The sequence below is a fragment of the Alosa sapidissima genome, chromosome 1, assembly GCF_018492685.1.
Source record: "Alosa sapidissima isolate fAloSap1 chromosome 1, fAloSap1.pri, whole genome shotgun sequence".
NCBI lineage: Eukaryota > Metazoa > Chordata > Actinopteri > Clupeiformes > Clupeidae > Alosa > Alosa sapidissima.
Genome location: NC_055957.1, coordinates 22,140,318 through 22,157,813, shown reverse-complemented (window position 1 = coordinate 22,157,813; position 17,496 = coordinate 22,140,318). Strand labels below are relative to the sequence as shown.

Below are 17,496 nucleotides of genomic sequence, written 5' to 3'. Positions count from 1 at the left end.
AATTATAAAAACATCTTGTCTCATAGGTCACCTTCATGCTGACTGGCACCTCGAGCTCAGCACGTCGCCGCCGCTCTGGGAGCCCCGTCTCCAGGGCTCTCTCCGACGCGGACGCTCAACTGTACCGGGACCTGGCGCAAGCTTCAGGGGGCCAGGCCATAGAGGTGTCCAAGTCCTCACTGCCGAACGCCACCGTGGTCATAGAGGACACCTCCACCTCAGCTCTGGTACCAAGATAGGAGTCCTCAGTACAGTGACACCACTAGAATGTTGGGGCCCTATAAAATAATAATAATCCCGCCCCACACACACACACATCAATATTATAATGTTTTCCCCCTGGGAATTGTCCCAACTTGTCCTTATAGCACCTCTACCTCTGAGTAGGGAAATGTGATTCTGAATTTCTGTGATTTGAAGGACAGTTCAAGGTTTGTTTGATGTTGTTTTGGTGAATTGCCTCCATGCTGCCCCCTGCAGGTGACTTTGCTCCAGGCAGTCAGGACCCCAGTGAGGGCAGAGAACTTCTCCTTCCTCCTGGATGAGACGGTGTCCAATGTGACTGTGTACATCACAGGGTCCTCCTCACCTGCGTTTACTCTGTACAGTCCCACAGGTTTGAGAGGGGATACAATACAATATATATTTTGGATAGATATCAGAATTGTTTTTTGAATTAGGTGTTCATGTTTTACATGTCAAATGTGGAACTGTGATAAGTACTTTCTCCTTTTTAGTAATGATCCATTTTAAAAGATTAGTCAGAAATGTCTTTTTTTTATTGCTTCAAAGTGTATTTTTTTCTTTGTAATCCATTTCAGGTGAGTCACAGAACCATGGGGTGCCAGAGGGACCCCTGGGTACGATTCAGAGGGTGGGAAACCTACAGCGTGTACAACTGAATGCCCACAACCGCACAGGATTGTGGGACATCACCATCAACTCCACAGCAAAATTCACTGTCAAAGTCACAGGTCGGCTTGTTTCAAAATATTGTGCAGAGATATTTGATGGAGCATAAAATCTACCAATATTAGGTGTAACCTCATGTTGTGTGTAATCTCTGCAGGTCAAAGTTCCATCAACTTCCTGTTTAATTTTGTGGAGGCTTTTGGTGGTGCACATGGAGATTTTAGCCTAAAACAGAGTCGTCCATCCATTGGTATGATCATTTTATGTTGCGTCTGAATTTCTTCTACTACTAACCTCAATATCATTCTATATTCATATCTATTGACTCTTATCTAATTAAGCCACACCACTGACACCTAGTGGCAGGAGGTAAAACACTACAAATCATTACATTTGTGACTACTGAATGATCAATTACCTTTCTAAAACAGGTAAGAACGCAACCTTGCTGATGTCTGTGACTGGCAGTGATTCGTTGAAAGTGACTGAGTTGGCTCTGGTGCCTGTGTCTGGATCCGGGGTTGTAAATGGAACCGTGGAGGCTATAGGAGGTGGGGACTTCCTGGTGACGATAGAGGAACTGCCAGCGGGGGACTTCACCGTCCATCTGAAGGGGGAGACCAGCGGAGTCTCCCGCTCCTCTCCCACCCTCTTCCAGAGGCAGTCGTCCACTCAGCTCAGGGCCTCCAGCGTGGCCGTGACGGTGGAGTACAATTATGGTCTTTGCAGAATGGAACAGTGATTTGATTATGCTATACACAGTTTCTGTGTAGTAGTGGGATATGAAAAATGTCTCTCTCTTCTCTCCAGTTGTCTTACTGTTACCCCAGATGCATGTCATTTACTCTGGAGAATCTAGACACTTAAAGATGGAGCATGTCCATTTCATCAATGTTCACTGATATTTCATTAAAATCATATTTTATACACAAAGGCAATTAAAACGCATTTCGATTTGAGAATACACTGACCATCAAAATCGGGGACACCAAAGCTGTATGCTTAATGTTTCCTCATTGCAGGCCTCAGTCAACAGCACTCTGGAACCTGGAGCGACCATTACTGTGCCCTTCATCGTGGAAACCAACACCACGGCAGGCAGCTACATCATCCGAGCGAGAAATGATCGTGGGTTCAGCTCATCTTCCCCCAGCAGCCTGACGCTGGAGGTCGGAGGTCGTGCTGAGGGCACAGTGACCCTCACCGCTCCGTCAGACACACTCTCAGGCACCGACGTCACACTGACCATCGAGGCCGAGGCCCCTGGGGCCATCGACTCCAACTATGTTGTCGTGAGCTTCGTCGTTGCCTCTAGGGTAACCGTTTTATTTTCTCTTCAAGTACTTTTAGTACAACCGCCAGCTGTTGAACGGCAAATGGAAACTTTTGATTTCTTTCCCACAGGTGACTGACTTCACCCGTCCTGTGTGTCAAATAGTCGGCATCACTGCCAACTGTCCACAGGACTGCAGCCAGGCAACGTGGCAGCTCTCCGCCAGCCTGAGCGACGGCAACGGCACGGGCATCGCTTCTGTGACTGTCCAAGAGGGCAATGGAACACTCAGCACCAACTCCTCCGGGGTGGGCATCACCGCTGCGCTCTACAGCGCCTCCTGCTGCTCTCAGGCGGTGGAGCTGGTCATGGTGGATAACGTCGGCAATGCTGCCATTTGTTCCGCCTCCATTAGAAATCCCTCCTCTCCCACGACCGCTCAGCCAATGACCACCACAGCCAACGCCACAGCAACGCCAGTATCCACAACCTCCAGTGCGCAGCTCTGCAGTAACCTCTCCCTCTGGCTGTGGGTCATAGTGGTGTTGCCGTTGCTTTATCCCCAGGCTTAAGGGGATGATGCATGAAGGATTTTTTTAAGCAGTGTTGGTGGGCAATCACTTGTATTCTAATTAGACAATCGCGATAAGCTGGACATTTGTGATTTAAAGTTTGTCAGATAAAATTTGTTACATAGTATCAGTAGTATCAGGAAAGTGCCTGAGCGTCGCTCAGTAACATTGCTAAAAAGTTGCCCTGTCTAGCATCATATGTGGAGACCCAGAGCCCAGGAAAACAGGACCAATGGCTGCAGTTCTGAGTCTGGCCTGGAGGTGGCAGTTATGCTTTTTGTGCCTGACTCTTGACAGAAGGAGAGTGAAAGAGATGGGACGATTAGTGATGCCTACAGCTTGCCCACTTACACACACACTGTGATTGTTACTCCAATTGGTGAAGGTTTAGATAGTGTCATAAACCTAGAGAAAATAGTAAACCGTAATTTCATTTACTTATTGCAAAAGGGTTTTGGGTTTCAAATGGGGACAGGGGTTCCTACTGTTCAGAAATATCTTTTATAGTATGTGTGCAATTGTTGTATTTCAACTACTGTCAGGATTGGTGTTTGAAGAGATTAGGACCAAGCACAAATACAGTTCACAGCTTACTTAGTCCCATCGCAACACACTTTACAGGTTTAGGATTTTTAAAAAGGAACAGAAAGTTTGTCTGAGAATAGCTCGTACAGAAGGCTTCACAAGGTAGCAAAACCAGGCTGTTTAATAGTTCACAAAGATAGTAAGACCATTTTGTCATCCATAAGCGGGGGTCAAAAACACAAACAATATTAAATATAGGCTTGTAATCCAGGCGGGCGGTGGGGGGCAGCCAAGGTCAGAGCAGACTGGGAGCATGAACTGGACTAGCACAGTGAAACAATTTGAGAAGGAATCACAGGTAGTGCAGGGTATAAATAGGGCAGGTAGTGCAGGGCAGGAACAGGGCAGGTAGTGCAGGGTATAAACAGGGCACGTAGTGCAGGGTATAAACAGGGCAGGTAGTGCAGGGTGCTGACCAACGAACCGGGTGACGTTTGCAGAGCGACGCGAAAACTCCAGGCTCTCCTGCTATCGTCATCGTTTCAAATCTTCCAATAGCACGCCAGGTGGATAAGGCAGCTTGTGATTGGTCCCGGCAAAATTGTAACAGAAGCAGCAGAAAAAGATGCACAGGTTTCCAGCCTGAGATGCAGGGCGAAAAAGAAATCGCCGTCAGATCAGTCAAACAGCCTAAATGCAGGGTATACAATGGGGAAAATAAGTATTGAACACGTCAACAATTTTTTCAGTAAGTATACTTCTAATGAGGCTATTTGCATGAAATTTTCACCAGACATTAGTATTAAGTAAAAATCCAAACATTAAAGTCCATAAGTAGAGTGATGTGTAATAAAGTGGAATGCACAGGAAAAAAGTATTGAACACGCCTGCTGAAATTTCTTAAATACTTTGGGGAAAAGCCTTTATTCGTAATGACCGCTTCAAGGCATTTCCTGTATGACGAAACTAATCAGTCGGCGCATTCCGGTGTGATTTTGGCCCATTTTTTTTTTTTAAACAGATAGTCTTTTAATATTGAACATTTCAGGGATCCCTCTTGTGAATCCTGGTCTTTAGTTAACTTCCAAAACTGTTCAATTGGATTGAAGTCAGAGCCTTGATTTCCTTTCTCTGAAACCAATTGAGTTTCCTTTGCTGAATGCTTTGGATCATTGTCTTGCTGGAAGATCTAACCATGTCTCATCCTCATCATCCTGGTGGATGGCAAGATTCTCCCAGAACAAAATGACTCCATTCATCATTCCTTCAACTGTATGAAGTCTGTCAGTACCATGAGATGGAAAAACAGCCCCACACCATGATGCCACCACCTCCAAACCTCACTTATGGTGTTTTTAGGGTGATGCTCAGTGCCATTTCTCCTCCAAATATGGTGTGTAGCATGACATCCAAAAAGTTCAATTTTGCTCTCGCCTGATCAGAATACATTTTCTCAGTATTTCATAGGCTTGTCCAAATGTTGTGTAGCAAACTTTCAACAAGCTTCAACATGATTTTCTTCAGTAATAGTCATGCGGGGTGAGCGTGCATACTGTAGAGGCCATGGTGGTGGAGTGCATTACCTATGATTTTCTCAATTGTACCTGCTGCATCCAAGTCTTTCTGGAGCTTTCTCCAATTGTCCTTAGCTCTTGGGCTACTCTTCTGACTATCCTTCTGATTTCCTGGTCCGAAAATCTTGCGAGGAGATCCTGTGCATGGCCGGTTGATGATGCAGTGATGTTCCTTCCACTTGCAGATTATGGCTCCAATACTGCTTACTGGATGATTCAGAAGTTTTGAAATGCATCTGTTCCCAGTTCCATTGATATGTTTTGCAACAATAAGGTTGCAAAGGTCTTGGGAGAGCTCTTTGCTTTAACCCATCATGAAATTTCTTGTGTGACACCTTGGTAACAGAAAACCTTTTTATAGCCCATCAGTATGTACTAACCCAGTTTATATTAATTTGCACAGATAGGAGGGATTATTACTCTAACAATTTATAGATCCAGTTTGTTCCTTGCCTTTGTGTACTGCTTTTTCTTAGTGTGTTCAATACTTTTTTCCTGTGCCATTCCACTTTTTTACTCATAACTCGACTTATGGACATTAATGTTTGGATTGTTTTAATATGTGTGGATTACCTAAGTTAATACTAATGTCTGATGAAAAGTTCATGCGAATAGCCTCACTGGAAGTATACTTAGTGAAAAAAAAAAAATGTTGACGGAATCAATACTTATTTTCCCCACTGTAAATAGGGCAGGTCAGAAAGAAACAATTAAAACAGAAATGGCCAGGGAGTAAGGTTTCATACCCATGAATCACAAAATACTTAACAAGAGCAAGTCAAGTCAAATTTTATTTCTATAGCACATTTACAGACGGCTGAGCCGCACCAAAGTGCTTCACAAATATGTGCTAAGTGCAATAAACAAAAGAATGACCTAAGGCAGAAGGAAAATACAAATTAAAAGGGCAACAAGACAATGACCGAAGGAGTTAAAATAATGTAAAAAAAGAGAACATATAAAAAGAGAACATATAAAAATTTAATAAAGCTCAAAATCCTTAGAATAGCTATTAATTCCATAATATCAATTCAATTTAAAATCAAAACATGACCAAAATTGATCAAGTTTGTATTATACCTTTACAGAAAGTGAAGAAAAAGGAATGTTGGGCTGTTCAAAAAAATAGCAGAGTTTGCATTTTTCTTTACAAACATTTACTGTATTAACTGAAAAATGTCTCAAGATTTTGCTTTACTTTGAATCACTGCACTAATATCTAGTTGCATCACCATTATTTCTGAGAATTGCTTCACATCGGTGTTGCATGGAGTCGACCAACTACTGGCACCTGTGAACAGGTATTCCAGCCCAGGAAGATTGTACATTCCACAATTCCTCTGCATTTCTGGGTTTTGCCTCAGAAACAGCATTTTTGATGTCACCCCACAAGTTTTCTATAGGATTGAGGTCTGGGGATCGGCCTGGCCACTCCATAACATCAATCTTGTTAGTCAGGAACCAAGACTTTGATCGCTTACGGGTGTGTTTTGGGATATTGTCTTTTTGAAACACCCATTTTAAAGGCATTTCCTCTTCATGACCTTTTTGATGTATTGAAACTGATCCATGATCTCTGGTGTGCAATAAATAGGTCCAACACCAACATTATGAGAAACATCCCCATAACATGAATTGTGCACCATCATGCTTTACTGTCTTCACAGTGTACTGTGGCTTGAATTCAGTGCATGTGTAACCTGCGTTGTGTTAAACCTGCGTGATTCAGCCCAGCACACGCCTGGACTCGAACCCGCAAACAGCAGCACCTCGGATCGGGAGGCGAGCATGCTGACGGTTGAGCCAATAGCCCAGGCTACTGGCTCACATGCCAGCATCACTCTTGAGGCGTCGGGGAGTGAGGTTTACCAACGTTCCACAAGCACAGCTAAGCTATCTGGCATCCGTTACACTCACCCCCCTATACCTCACTCCCGATCCAGGTCACGGCACCAATGTAACTTGCGTTGTGTTGAACCTGCGTGATTCAGCCCTGCACACGCCCGGACTCGAACCCGTGAACAGCAGCACCTCCGATCGGGAGGCGAGCGTGCTGACGGTTGAGGCAATCGCCCAGGCTATTGGCTCGCATGCCAGCATCACTCTTGAGGCGTCAGGGAGTGAGGTTTACCAACGTTCCACAAGCACAGCTAAGCTAGCTGGCATCCGTTACACATTGGGGCCACAGACAGTTTGTCCAACGACCCACATGCACTGAATTACACTCCTCGATCAGCGCCGATCACGTGATGGAGGAGTGTATTCCCATTGGTTAACGCCTTGTGTTCTCCTTCAGAGAACCGTGGTTATGTTCATAACCTTTACGTTATTGTGTGGGTATTTTTGTATTTTATTTTGTTACATTTCATCATCCAGTATTTGTAGTTTGTAACAAAATATGTATTTGTATACATAGTGATGTATTTGTGCACCTCTGCACGCACGGGCACACACACACACACACACACACACACACACACACACACACACACACACACACACATGCAATACACTCAAACATGAATGTGATTCAATCATGCAGGCTGTTCCTAGCTAGATCAGAGTCCTGCACGGGTCCATTTTTGGAGACCCACTCCCAGTAGGAGTTAAGTCATTTACAGACAAGACAGACGAGTCCAGGAAATGACGTCAAACGCCTCAATATGAGTCATACCGGAAATGAGATTCCAGAAGTAGGTACAGTAAATCATTTACTTTACTCTTTATGGAGAATACAGTAGGGAAAACTTTTCTTTAACAGTCTATGAAAATAGTCGCATTAGGTAGAACCTTTTTATTATTATTCGTAATTCACATAAATAATCGATTGCGTGATCTGCCCGAGTCAGCTGGGAGGAGCTCAAAAAGACGACCCTGCACACACCAGCTGACATGACCCACGGCAGATATTGCAGAATTTTGTCTGCATTGGCTATGGTTGAAATTTCCTTCCTTTTCATTAAAATGAACATGATGACTGATGAAATAAATTACTATGATGTTTAATATACCATTGTAGGCATGCATTTAACAAGTCATCATTATATCACATTGTGACATGCCGGTCGATGCATGAAACATGAATGGGGAGGCCACACGCTGATTCCATAATAATCAAGATAATTTATTAGGTAAAGGTAAATTTAACAGAGACTAAATGATAGCGTGGTGTAGTGCAAGTCAGTATAATGGAAGGAAACCAAAAGTGTCATGCAAAATCAGTCTAGGGGTTTAACAGCCGAAGGACAACAAAAGCCAAATGCCAGGAGGAGGAAGCCGGGCTGGCTGTTGTGGATGCAGGAGATTTATAGTCCTGCCAATCAGGCACACCTGAACACCAACACCTGCTCAACAGGAATAGAGAAAGGGAGAGCGGTAGAGAGCACAGGCACACCAAACAGGGCGGGGTCTAAAAAAAAAAATCAGCAAAAAATCAACAAGTATAGGCTATCAGCATGTTTTCAGTACCACTGTTGCAGAAATCACATGCAAGAAGGTATCATTTTGATTTGTTTTTGTACATTTTTGCACATTCCAACATAAGGAAGCAGCATGAGAAATTTGAAGCAGCATGAGAAATTGTATTTGCCTTATTTTCTAACTAATTTTCCGAGCCTGCCCTACAGCCACAGCTGTTACAAGAGGGTCTGGTGTCCCTTTGTTATGATGCACTTCCTGCCATGGTCACTCGTCTCTACAGTAAATGACTTAACTCCCTCCTTGACATAACCGTGCGTTCATGGGCATCGGAAAAATCCTTTTCCCAGTGAAAATGTCATAATTTACTTCATGTGGGAATCAGAGGTGGGAAACTAGGGCTAGGTTTTGCTACACAAGTTGCCCACTTAGGGGCTCATCCTCACTTTTGTTGTCACGTTATAGCTCATTTGTAGTCCATGTGGCCTTTCATGTCCAACAGTTTTCATTTGAACTTGGGAATTTGCTGTCTGTCACTTGAAAGCTGCATATCTTTCTTTCACAAGCATCTTACACCATATTTTTAAGCAAATAGTTTCTTATTTAAGAATAGTAAGCGTATGTTTTAACCTTTGCTGTGGCATCCATGTTTTTCACACATTCCGATGGCAAAACACATGAATACTCGCGGTGAAAAAAACAACGTAATCACGGGGGCGGTCCTTGTCATTCCCAGGTGGCATGAGTGGACCATAATGGGTCGTTCCATTTGTCTCGTCAGTCCCCCGCCCGAGTTGGAAAATGTAAATTACCCAGCTTTCTTGCGGCATTTCACGGAGGCACGCCCCCTTTAACTCTGAGCTCTTGAGGGTACCCCGAGGTGGCCATACGACCTTACGAAAAACATGGCTGCGCCCATAGTTGAGATGAGATGACATGTATTTTCTTTGTATTTGTATTTGTACTATGTTGGTCGTCTTAATGTCGATGCAATGCTCTAGATTACATTGCTGCTTCAATCCGGTCACCAATTCATGCATTGCACGGTCTTGCTGTGAGTGCAATACAATGTAACGATTTGTTTTTGAGCCGGTTTGTTAAACAGGCTAATGTATCACAAAACAATAACAATAACTAGCCTGCTAATGCCCCTCGCAGCTTGAAACGTGACAGCACGTGTTGAAATTGAAATAGGCGAAATTGAGTTACTAAAACGTTTTCATTATTAATTCACATTGACCATACCCAACAAGGGAGAATGTGGGACGTGTTCTCATGTTCTAGACAAATGTCCAGCACCAACAAGACAGCTGCTGCCCTGGTGGCATCCATGTTCTTCCCAAAAAGACTACAAACCCCAGTGTTCGCGCTAGCAACTCATACGTACATGTCGTAGAGGTGGGCGTACGAGACTAATGGAAAGAGCCATAACTCCCTCTCCTATGCTGAGACACTCCAACTACGATCGAAGAAATCAAAGTCGCAGTAGTGATGTGAGGGTCAAAGGTCATAGCCTATCGTTGACTATAACACATTTGCGATGTGGTAATGGTAATTTAGACATACAAATATTGCAAATATTTTTCATTTATGTTTTATTTCAGCAAACTAAAATACAGTTTTGGTTATCATACGCTATCCGCCCGCATCCCCGTCCTTGAATGTTAAGAATGTCACAATCCACCCATTTTAGCAACTTTTATGGACTCTGTTGCAGGACTCTGGGCTAGATTGTTTTCCCATGTATCCTACTTTGAAGCACATGCAGGTGGGAAAAAATGTTTAAGAATGAAAACCCTGGCCTGAAAATATATTTGTCATATCTTGCATATCAAATTATGGTTCGTCTGTTTTTAGTGAGGCTGTCATTTGAAACAATTAGCAAGAAAACGTCTGATCATTATTCAGGCAATTCGCTCAACTATAGTGTACAGGATTGTGAAATGGGGATAAACAACCCCAGAAAATACACCAGACACATAACAAATATTTTAAATGTTTATTGGTGAAAAAAAAAAGTGAAAAGTAAGTAAAAATAGTTTAAAAGAAAAATTAAATTATAACAAAATAAATGTAATGACAAATAATATATTTAGAATAATATAAAGGTGATCTTATTTTCTTTTCCTATCCCAGCCAATCATCTGTTTCCTCAAGAGTTTGTTCTGGGAGGAGTATATTTTAGTGCCATTATACTTATCAAGGTTCCTGTCAGCCTCTTCATTCAGTTTGAGAATGCGGGCCAACTGGGCTTGGCTTCTGGCCTCTTTCTTCTGCTCTTTCCTCTTTATCTTTTTCTCTTTCTTTTCTTTTTCCCACTCAAGCCAGAATGACTCTAGATTTTGTCTTTTTGCCTCTGCATCCACTAGGCTCTTGCGTTTCTCCTGCTCTCTTTTGGCCCGGGTCATGTATCCTTTGAAAACTGCAGAGAGAAAAGATTTGATGACTCGTTAAAACATTAAGATCAGCAGTGAATGAAGACATAAAAGCACACAATTCAGATGTAGCCTGATGTAGCCATACACAATTCTATTTAGAATTTGATTCTGATACTGCATGATTGGGATGTGATTATTGGGCGTTTCAACTGATGCAGGGGGGAAAAGCATCTGCACTCAATTGAATAGACCTAACCAATCAGAACAACGAAATTGCCTATCGTGAATTCTGTAGAGAGAACAGCCAAAACATCCTTCTTCGACAAATGCCTTAAAGGTATACTATGCAGGTTTAGGTATTTTTGGCGACCGCAGAGCTCCCTCTAGAGTCGCGATGTATTTATATGTTACTCTGCTATTGTAAATATCAATTTCTTACGACTTAAATCTTGCATAGTGTACCTTTAATCGCTGGTTCTGATCGTTTTTTAAACTCGCTATCAACAGACGTGATTGCGAAATCTTAATGTCTAGCTTCTCTGCATACAACCTTTTTGGTTGTAGACCAAATCAACCAAAGTGAGTTCAGGTGACGAGATGGATAGGCACCGTTGCTCATCTGTTAATCATCTTACAAAGCCCGCTCAGACCATTTGATTGGTGTTAACTCGCCAAACTGCTCTAGTTCAGGCATAGTTGCTTCTCAATGGAACAAGTCCAGACCGAATTTCCCAACCTCAAATTTTGTGGGCAGGGTTAAAATTGTGTCTGGCTTCCAGGCCAATTTAGATGTGTATTTAAACAAGGATCTCAGTCAGAATATTTACAGATTTATTGGGTACTTACCATGAAAATAAGGTTCTTCACCTTCTTTCTCTTCTCTCATGATGGTCCTCTCAATTTTTGTCTCGTATCGCTCTTTCATCTTTCCGTTGACCCATCCGATGAACCTCCTTCTCATACTCTTATCTTGGACCGGACCATTTGTCTCATCCTGTGATTCCCTCTCATCATCATTAGTCTCATCACTGCTCTCATCACTACACTCATCATCAGTTTGTTCCCAGAATGTTCCCTTGTCCTCCTGTTCTTCCTCCTTTGTCTGACTCTCCATTTCCTCTTGTCTTTGCCTCTGCATTTCTTCCTCTTGTCTTTGCCTCTGCATTTCTTCCTCTTGTTTTTGTCTCTGCATTTCTTCCTCTTGTCTCTTTCTCTCCATTTCCTCTTCCCTCTGTCTCTGAATTTTCTGTTCCATCTCTCTTTCTTTCCCCTCAATATACTGACGTCTTTTCTCTTCTTTTTTCTCCATTTCCAATGTTCTCTGTTCCATCTCTCTTAGGCTCCCCTCCATCTCCATTTTTTGGATCTCTAGGAGCCTTTCTCTCTCATTTTGTCTCTCCTCTTCTATTTGAATCTGACTTTGATTTTTCTCCTGCTCAAGGTGTTTCACCTGTTCTTCCCTCGTTTTTGTCTCTTTTTCGACCTCCTCTCTTTGTTTTTCAATCTCTCTGCATTTCTCTTTCCACTCATCATCCTTTTGCAGGGCTACTTTTGTCCACTTTTCCTCTGTTTGCTTTAAATCAGCAGTGTTTTTATCTTGTATCTTTCTTTCTATGTCCTTGATCTTGTTCTCCATCTGTGCTTCTACAGCTTTCTGTAACTCCAATTCCTTTAGTTTTTCTTTTACTTCACTCCGGCTTTGCCTCAGGTTCTCCTCTTTTTCTTGTCTCTTTTTAGCCAACTCTCTGTTCTCCACATCTCTCTGTCTCTCCTCATTCTCCTTTCTTTGGATATCCATCAGTCTTTCTATCTCTTTTTGTTTTTCTTTTTCAATTTGAATCTGTCTTCTCTGTTCTTCCCTCCTTAGCTCTTGTAATATTTCTTTCCCTTTGATGGCATCCTTTTCTACCTGTTCTCTCTGTTTTTCTATCTCTCTGTATTTTGCTTCCCATTCCTCCTCCTTCTGTCGGGCTGTTTTTCTCCAGCTTTCCTCCATCTGTTTTAGCATATCTTTATTTTTCAATGTCATTGTTTTCTCAATTTCTTTGAGTTTCTCCTTTTCTTCAGCTGCTGAAGCTTCTTGTAATTGCAGCTGATGTTTTTTCTCATCTGCCTCCCTTTGTTGCTCCTCCAAAACTCTTTCTCTTTCTCTTTGCTTCTCCACCTCCATTTGCATCTGTCTTTGATGTTCTGCTCTCTTCTGGTCTTTTGCTTTTCTATCCAAATCTTTTTTCTGATTTTCATTTAACATGGCCCTTTTGCTCAACTCTTCCAGCTGCTCCAGTTCCATCTGTCTGAGTGTGTCCTCTTTCTCCCTCAGTTCCATCTCTCCCTTTTTCTTGATATCTCTCTCCATCTCTTTTAAACGCTCCATCTCTTTCTCTCTTTGCTGCCTCTCCTCCTCAATCTTTTGCTGTCTCTCATTCAAACCTTGTTCCATTTCTTTCTGTTTTTGAAGAAGTTGTCTTTCCATTTCTCTGTGCTTTTCCAACATTTCTTTTTCCATTGTTTTCTGTTCATCTTCCAATTGTTTTTTCAGTTCTTCTTGTCTCTTGATCTCTTCCAATTTCTCATGATCTTGTTTTCTTGCCTTTTCTCTTTCCAACTCGTTCAATCTATCCATCTCTTTCTGCGTTTCTTCCTCTGTCTTGAACACTTTTAGCTGTTCTTTCTCTGTCTTCTGTGTCTCCCTTTCTAACTCTTTAGATCTCTCCAGCTTTTTCAACCTCTCCTCCTTGGCTTTTCTTTCCAACACTTTTTCTTTGGTTTTCTTGTTCAACTCGTCCAGTTGCTTCAGTTCCATCTGTCTGAGTGTGTCCTCTTTCTCCATCAATTCCATCTCTCCTTTTTTCTTGGTATCCCTCTCGATCTCTTTCAAACGCTCCATCTTCTTCTCTCTCTGCTGCTTCTCCTCCTCAATCCTTTGCGGTCTTTCACTCAAGCATTGATTCATTTCTTTCTGTTTTTCTTGAAACTTTCTTTTCATTTCTCTTTGCTTTTTCTCCATTTCTTTTTCCATCATTTTCTGTTTCACTTCCCACTGCTTCTTCAATATTTCCTGACTCTCAAACACTTCCTCTTTCTTCAGCTTCTTCAGCTCTTCCATCTCCTTCTGCCTCTCTTTCTCCCTCTCCAACTCTGTATGTCTCTCCTGCTCTTTCAACCTCTCTTCCTCCTTGAATTTTCTCTCCAACTCTTCCTTTTCTTTGGTTTTCTTGTTCAACTCGTCCAGTTGCTTCAGTTCCATCTGTCTGAGTGTGTCCTCTTTCTCCCTCAGTTCCATTTCTCCCTTCTTCTTGATATCTCTCTCCATCTCTTTCAAACGCTCCATCTCCTTCTCTCTCTGCTGCCTCTCTTCCTCAATCTTTTGCTGTCTCCCATTCAAACCTTGTTCCATTTCTTTCTGTTTTTGAAGAAGTTTTCTCTCCATTTCTTGTTCCACTTTTCTCTGTTTTTCTTCCCATTGCTTCTTCAGTCCTTCCTGTCTTTTGATTCCTTCCAATTTCTCATTGTCTTGCTGTCTTGCCTTTTCTCTTTCCAAATCTTTAAGTCTATCCATCTCTTTCTGCTTTTGTTTTTCTCTATCTAGCTTGCTCAGCTGTTCTATCTCTTGCTGCTTCTGTTTCTCCATCTCCAACTCTTTGATTCTCTCTAGCTTTATCAGATCCACTTCTTTTTGGGGTTCTAGTTCTGTCTGTCTCTCTGTACCTGTATGAACCGATTTCCCCCTTGTTTCCAACTTCATCTCTTTCTCTCTTCCTGATGCTTTCAGGTTCTCCATCTGTATATGCCTTTCCCTTTCTCTCTGCATTTCTTTCAGCCTCTCCATCTTTTGCAACCTCTCTCTTTCTCTTTCCAGCTCTCTCAATCTTTTATTCTGTATCTGTCTTTCTGTTTCCAATTCCAGTTTTTGTAATTGTTCTCTTTCTCTCTGTATCTCGTTGTCTCTGTCCAACTTTTCCTTTTCTTTCTCTAGGGTTTTGAGCTGATTCATCTCCATTTCTTGCTTATTGGTACCTTGATTTCTTGACCTCAGCTCAATTGCATGTGTCTCCCTTTCCCTCTCCAATGCTAGAATTCTTTCTTCAGCCTGTTTCAATCTTTCCATCTGTAGCTTTTGCTCCTGAGCTCGCTCAATGGCTCTCAACCTCTCCATGTCCCTCTGTAATTGGAAATTATTTTTTTTAATGGCTTATAGTGACCATTTTAATTGGATAAAGCACAGAGTACATGAATGTTGCAAAGATGTACAAATAAAATTCTTGTTTTAGAGACACTTACCTTCCCTTCATCACCTGCACATCCATAAGACTGGCCAATGCCCCACAGCCCTGTTCGATCCAAGCCAACCAGTCTTTCTATATCTCTTGTCTGTATCTCTTCCTCCTTCCTCTCTCTTTGTTGCCTCTGCTCAATTTTTAATGTTGGCATTTGTTGTTTTCTCTCAAGAGCTTTCCTTTTCTTGTTTTGGTAGAACAGTTGAAGTTTACGCAGTCTATCCAACTCTTTGTGAGCCTGTTGAAAAGATAGGAAAACATTTTGTTTACCTCCACATAGGGTAATATGGTTGTTAATAACCATGAAAAGCCAGCTAAAACATACAAGTACAAATGCAATATGCAATTAAATGAGCAAAAGTGCAATGTGTTAATCAACAATAAACAAATTAAGAATTTGGTACTGACAAATATTTAGTGTAAAATTGAATTCTGGAGCAGATAAACAAAATTATCAACACAGTATTTAAAGTGATTTCTGTTCCAAAGCATGTATGTAAGTTCAAGTAGCGTGTAAAGTGTCCTACCATCTCATGCAGTTCCTTGTCTGTTTCTGACACCTTTTGAATGAAATCTTTCAGTTGTTTGATGTCATGGGATAACTCCTGCTCCTTCATTGCCACCTCTCTCTGTTTCTCTGCCTTCTGTTTGGCCCTGACGTCCATCTGCCTCTGTATTTCTCTCTCCTCATCCACCTGCGTCTCTTGCCTTGCCTGCTGAAGTCTCTTGCGTTCTCTCTTCCTCTCCATCTCTCTCTCTCTTTCTGCATCACACTGTCTTTTACTCTGCCTCAGCCTGTTCATTTCTTGTCTACTTTTTGCATTGTTGGCTTCCAGCTCCATTTTCCTTCCACCCACTTTGGTGTGTGAACCTGTCACTGGAAAATGTCCGGGCACAGTCTCATCCAGGTGTCGCTGAGAGAGCTCCTCTAAGATTGTGTTGACCTCGCTCACAAACTCTTTTTGCTCCTTCTCCACTTGTCTTTTCCACTTTTCAGAGCTCATAGCCATCTCCTTCTGCTCAACGTCTTCCGTCGCCTGACTGGCCTTCACCTCCTCAGCCTCCTGTGTCTCCATCTTCCTCAGACCCTCACTGAGGTAAGCGTATAGTCGCTCACGACCCTGCTGCCGTATCTCACTCTGCTTTTGCCATCGTGCTCTAACCTCCTCCCTTATTGCAGCAGGGTGAGCTTGGTCTTCTTTCCTTGCCCTGCTTATCTTGGGCTTCGAATTCTGGTATTGGCAAACACATCAGATATAATGTACTGCACCGACCGATTTATCACTTTCTTTAAATAAACCATTTATTACCTCCCCCTACAGCATGCCATTTACCATACTATTTTAAAGTTATTAGTATCTACACACAAACACACATCTATTAATTTGTATTAAAAATATATTGAAGTCTTATTCATTTCTCATTTCTATTTATACCTTAGGCTTTGATGCCTGTCTAGATGCATTGTTAGCACCAGGGTTAGCCGTTTCCATGACCTCCTCATGTATTGGATGACCACCTCCTCGGATCAATAGTGTGTGGGGGAGAAACCCCACAGTCAGTCGGTCACCTCTCTGGTCCTCCTACAGTTGAATGTGAAATTTTGAGTCTGACAGTGCCATTTCTATAGCCTGGAAATCCAGAGTTCTCGCGAGAGCACAATGGAATTGTCTCTGCGAGACATTCTGGCAAAGAGCAATGATGCATGTTACTTTTACCCGAACATTCCGGGGAACCAGCTAAACTGATGAAGACAGCACTGCAACGTTGGAGGACAGTCACATTGGTCGTAGTGTTATCCGATTGCGTCGAAGTCCAAAATAATTCAGAGTAAACATGGTCTAGTGTTATCCAATTGCGTGCAGTGAGATTTTTAAATGCATGCTTGTTGCCGCCACTCGAGTTGGGCCATTACACTGTTCTTTGCCAGACCCTTAATCTTTCTAGATTATCAGGGTCTGGATTTTCCAGGCTACCATTTCTATGTCTTTACAATTTATTCCACACTAGAGCATATACATGTCTATTGATATACACATAATTCATTATTATTAATAATGATCTCATACTTCATATTTGGACAAATTCCATACAAATTAAATTAATCTGTCTGTCCTCATTCTTTAGGGTCACTAAAATTAGCCCTCTTTCCAATAGATGTATCACCATTATGCGTCTTGGCCTGCTTACATGGCAAAAAGGCCTACAATTTCCATAATAATATCTTTACAAAGGAACTTACCAAAATGTAACGATAGAAAGTCTGAACTTTTCTTGCTCAACAAAAGTATGCACATTCAAGTGTGCTTATCTGATACATCTGACTGTTTCCATATTCTGCTGTGTTATGTGTTAGGATTCCAAAACCATGGCAACATTCCTATGATCCATAATGTGACATCAGAGCTCTATTACGTAGGCCTAGTTGCAGTGGTGGAATGTAACGAAGTACAAATACTTCGTTACTGTACTTAAGTAAATTTTCCACGTATTTGTACTTTACTTAAGTAAAATTTATAGCGCATACTTTTGACTTTTACTTCGTTACATTTTACAGCAATTATCTGT

General features: G+C 42.0%; 2 protein-coding genes across 7 annotated transcripts in view; one reads left to right on the top strand and one right to left on the bottom strand.

The window, feature by feature from the left end:
* The window catches only part of vwa10.2 (von Willebrand factor A domain containing 10, tandem duplicate 2), a 31,838-nt gene extending 27,849 nt beyond the window's left edge, over window positions 1-3,989 (top strand). For 2 of the 5 annotated variants that reach the window (XM_042108219.1, XM_042108214.1), the window contains exons 12-18: window positions 27-227; window positions 481-616; window positions 822-974; window positions 1,070-1,162; window positions 1,344-1,615; window positions 1,935-2,228; window positions 2,317-3,988. In XM_042108219.1, the coding sequence (XP_041964153.1) occupies window positions 27-227; window positions 481-616; window positions 822-974; window positions 1,070-1,162; window positions 1,344-1,615; window positions 1,935-2,228; window positions 2,317-2,757 (1,590 nt within the window). In that variant the 3' untranslated portion in view covers window positions 2,758-3,988. Of the gene's footprint in view, window positions 1-26; window positions 228-480; window positions 617-821; window positions 975-1,069; window positions 1,163-1,343; window positions 1,616-1,934; window positions 2,229-2,316 lie in introns of all 5 variants that reach the window. The other 3 variants (XR_006034809.1, XM_042108232.1, XM_042108240.1) reach the window with 3 other exon arrangements.
* A 6,364-nt stretch (window positions 3,990-10,353) lies between these two features.
* LOC121721317 (trichohyalin-like) lies at window positions 10,354-17,268 on the bottom strand. 2 transcript variants are annotated; one of them, XM_042108182.1, is made up of 7 exons: window positions 17,171-17,268; window positions 16,365-16,511; window positions 15,456-16,160; window positions 14,933-15,166; window positions 12,339-14,813; window positions 11,498-12,251; window positions 10,354-10,695 (listed from the first exon to the last, which is right to left on the bottom strand). In XM_042108182.1, the coding sequence occupies exons 2-7, from the start codon at window positions 16,419-16,421 to the stop codon at window positions 10,388-10,390; spliced, it is 4,533 nt and encodes a 1,510-aa protein (XP_041964116.1). In that variant the 5' UTR covers window positions 16,422-16,511; window positions 17,171-17,268; the 3' UTR covers window positions 10,354-10,387. The 2 variants fall into 2 exon arrangements, with proteins under 2 accessions (XP_041964116.1, XP_041964107.1); XM_042108173.1 differs by having other exon boundaries at window positions 11,498-14,813.
* Window positions 17,269-17,496: the final 228 nt, after the last annotated feature.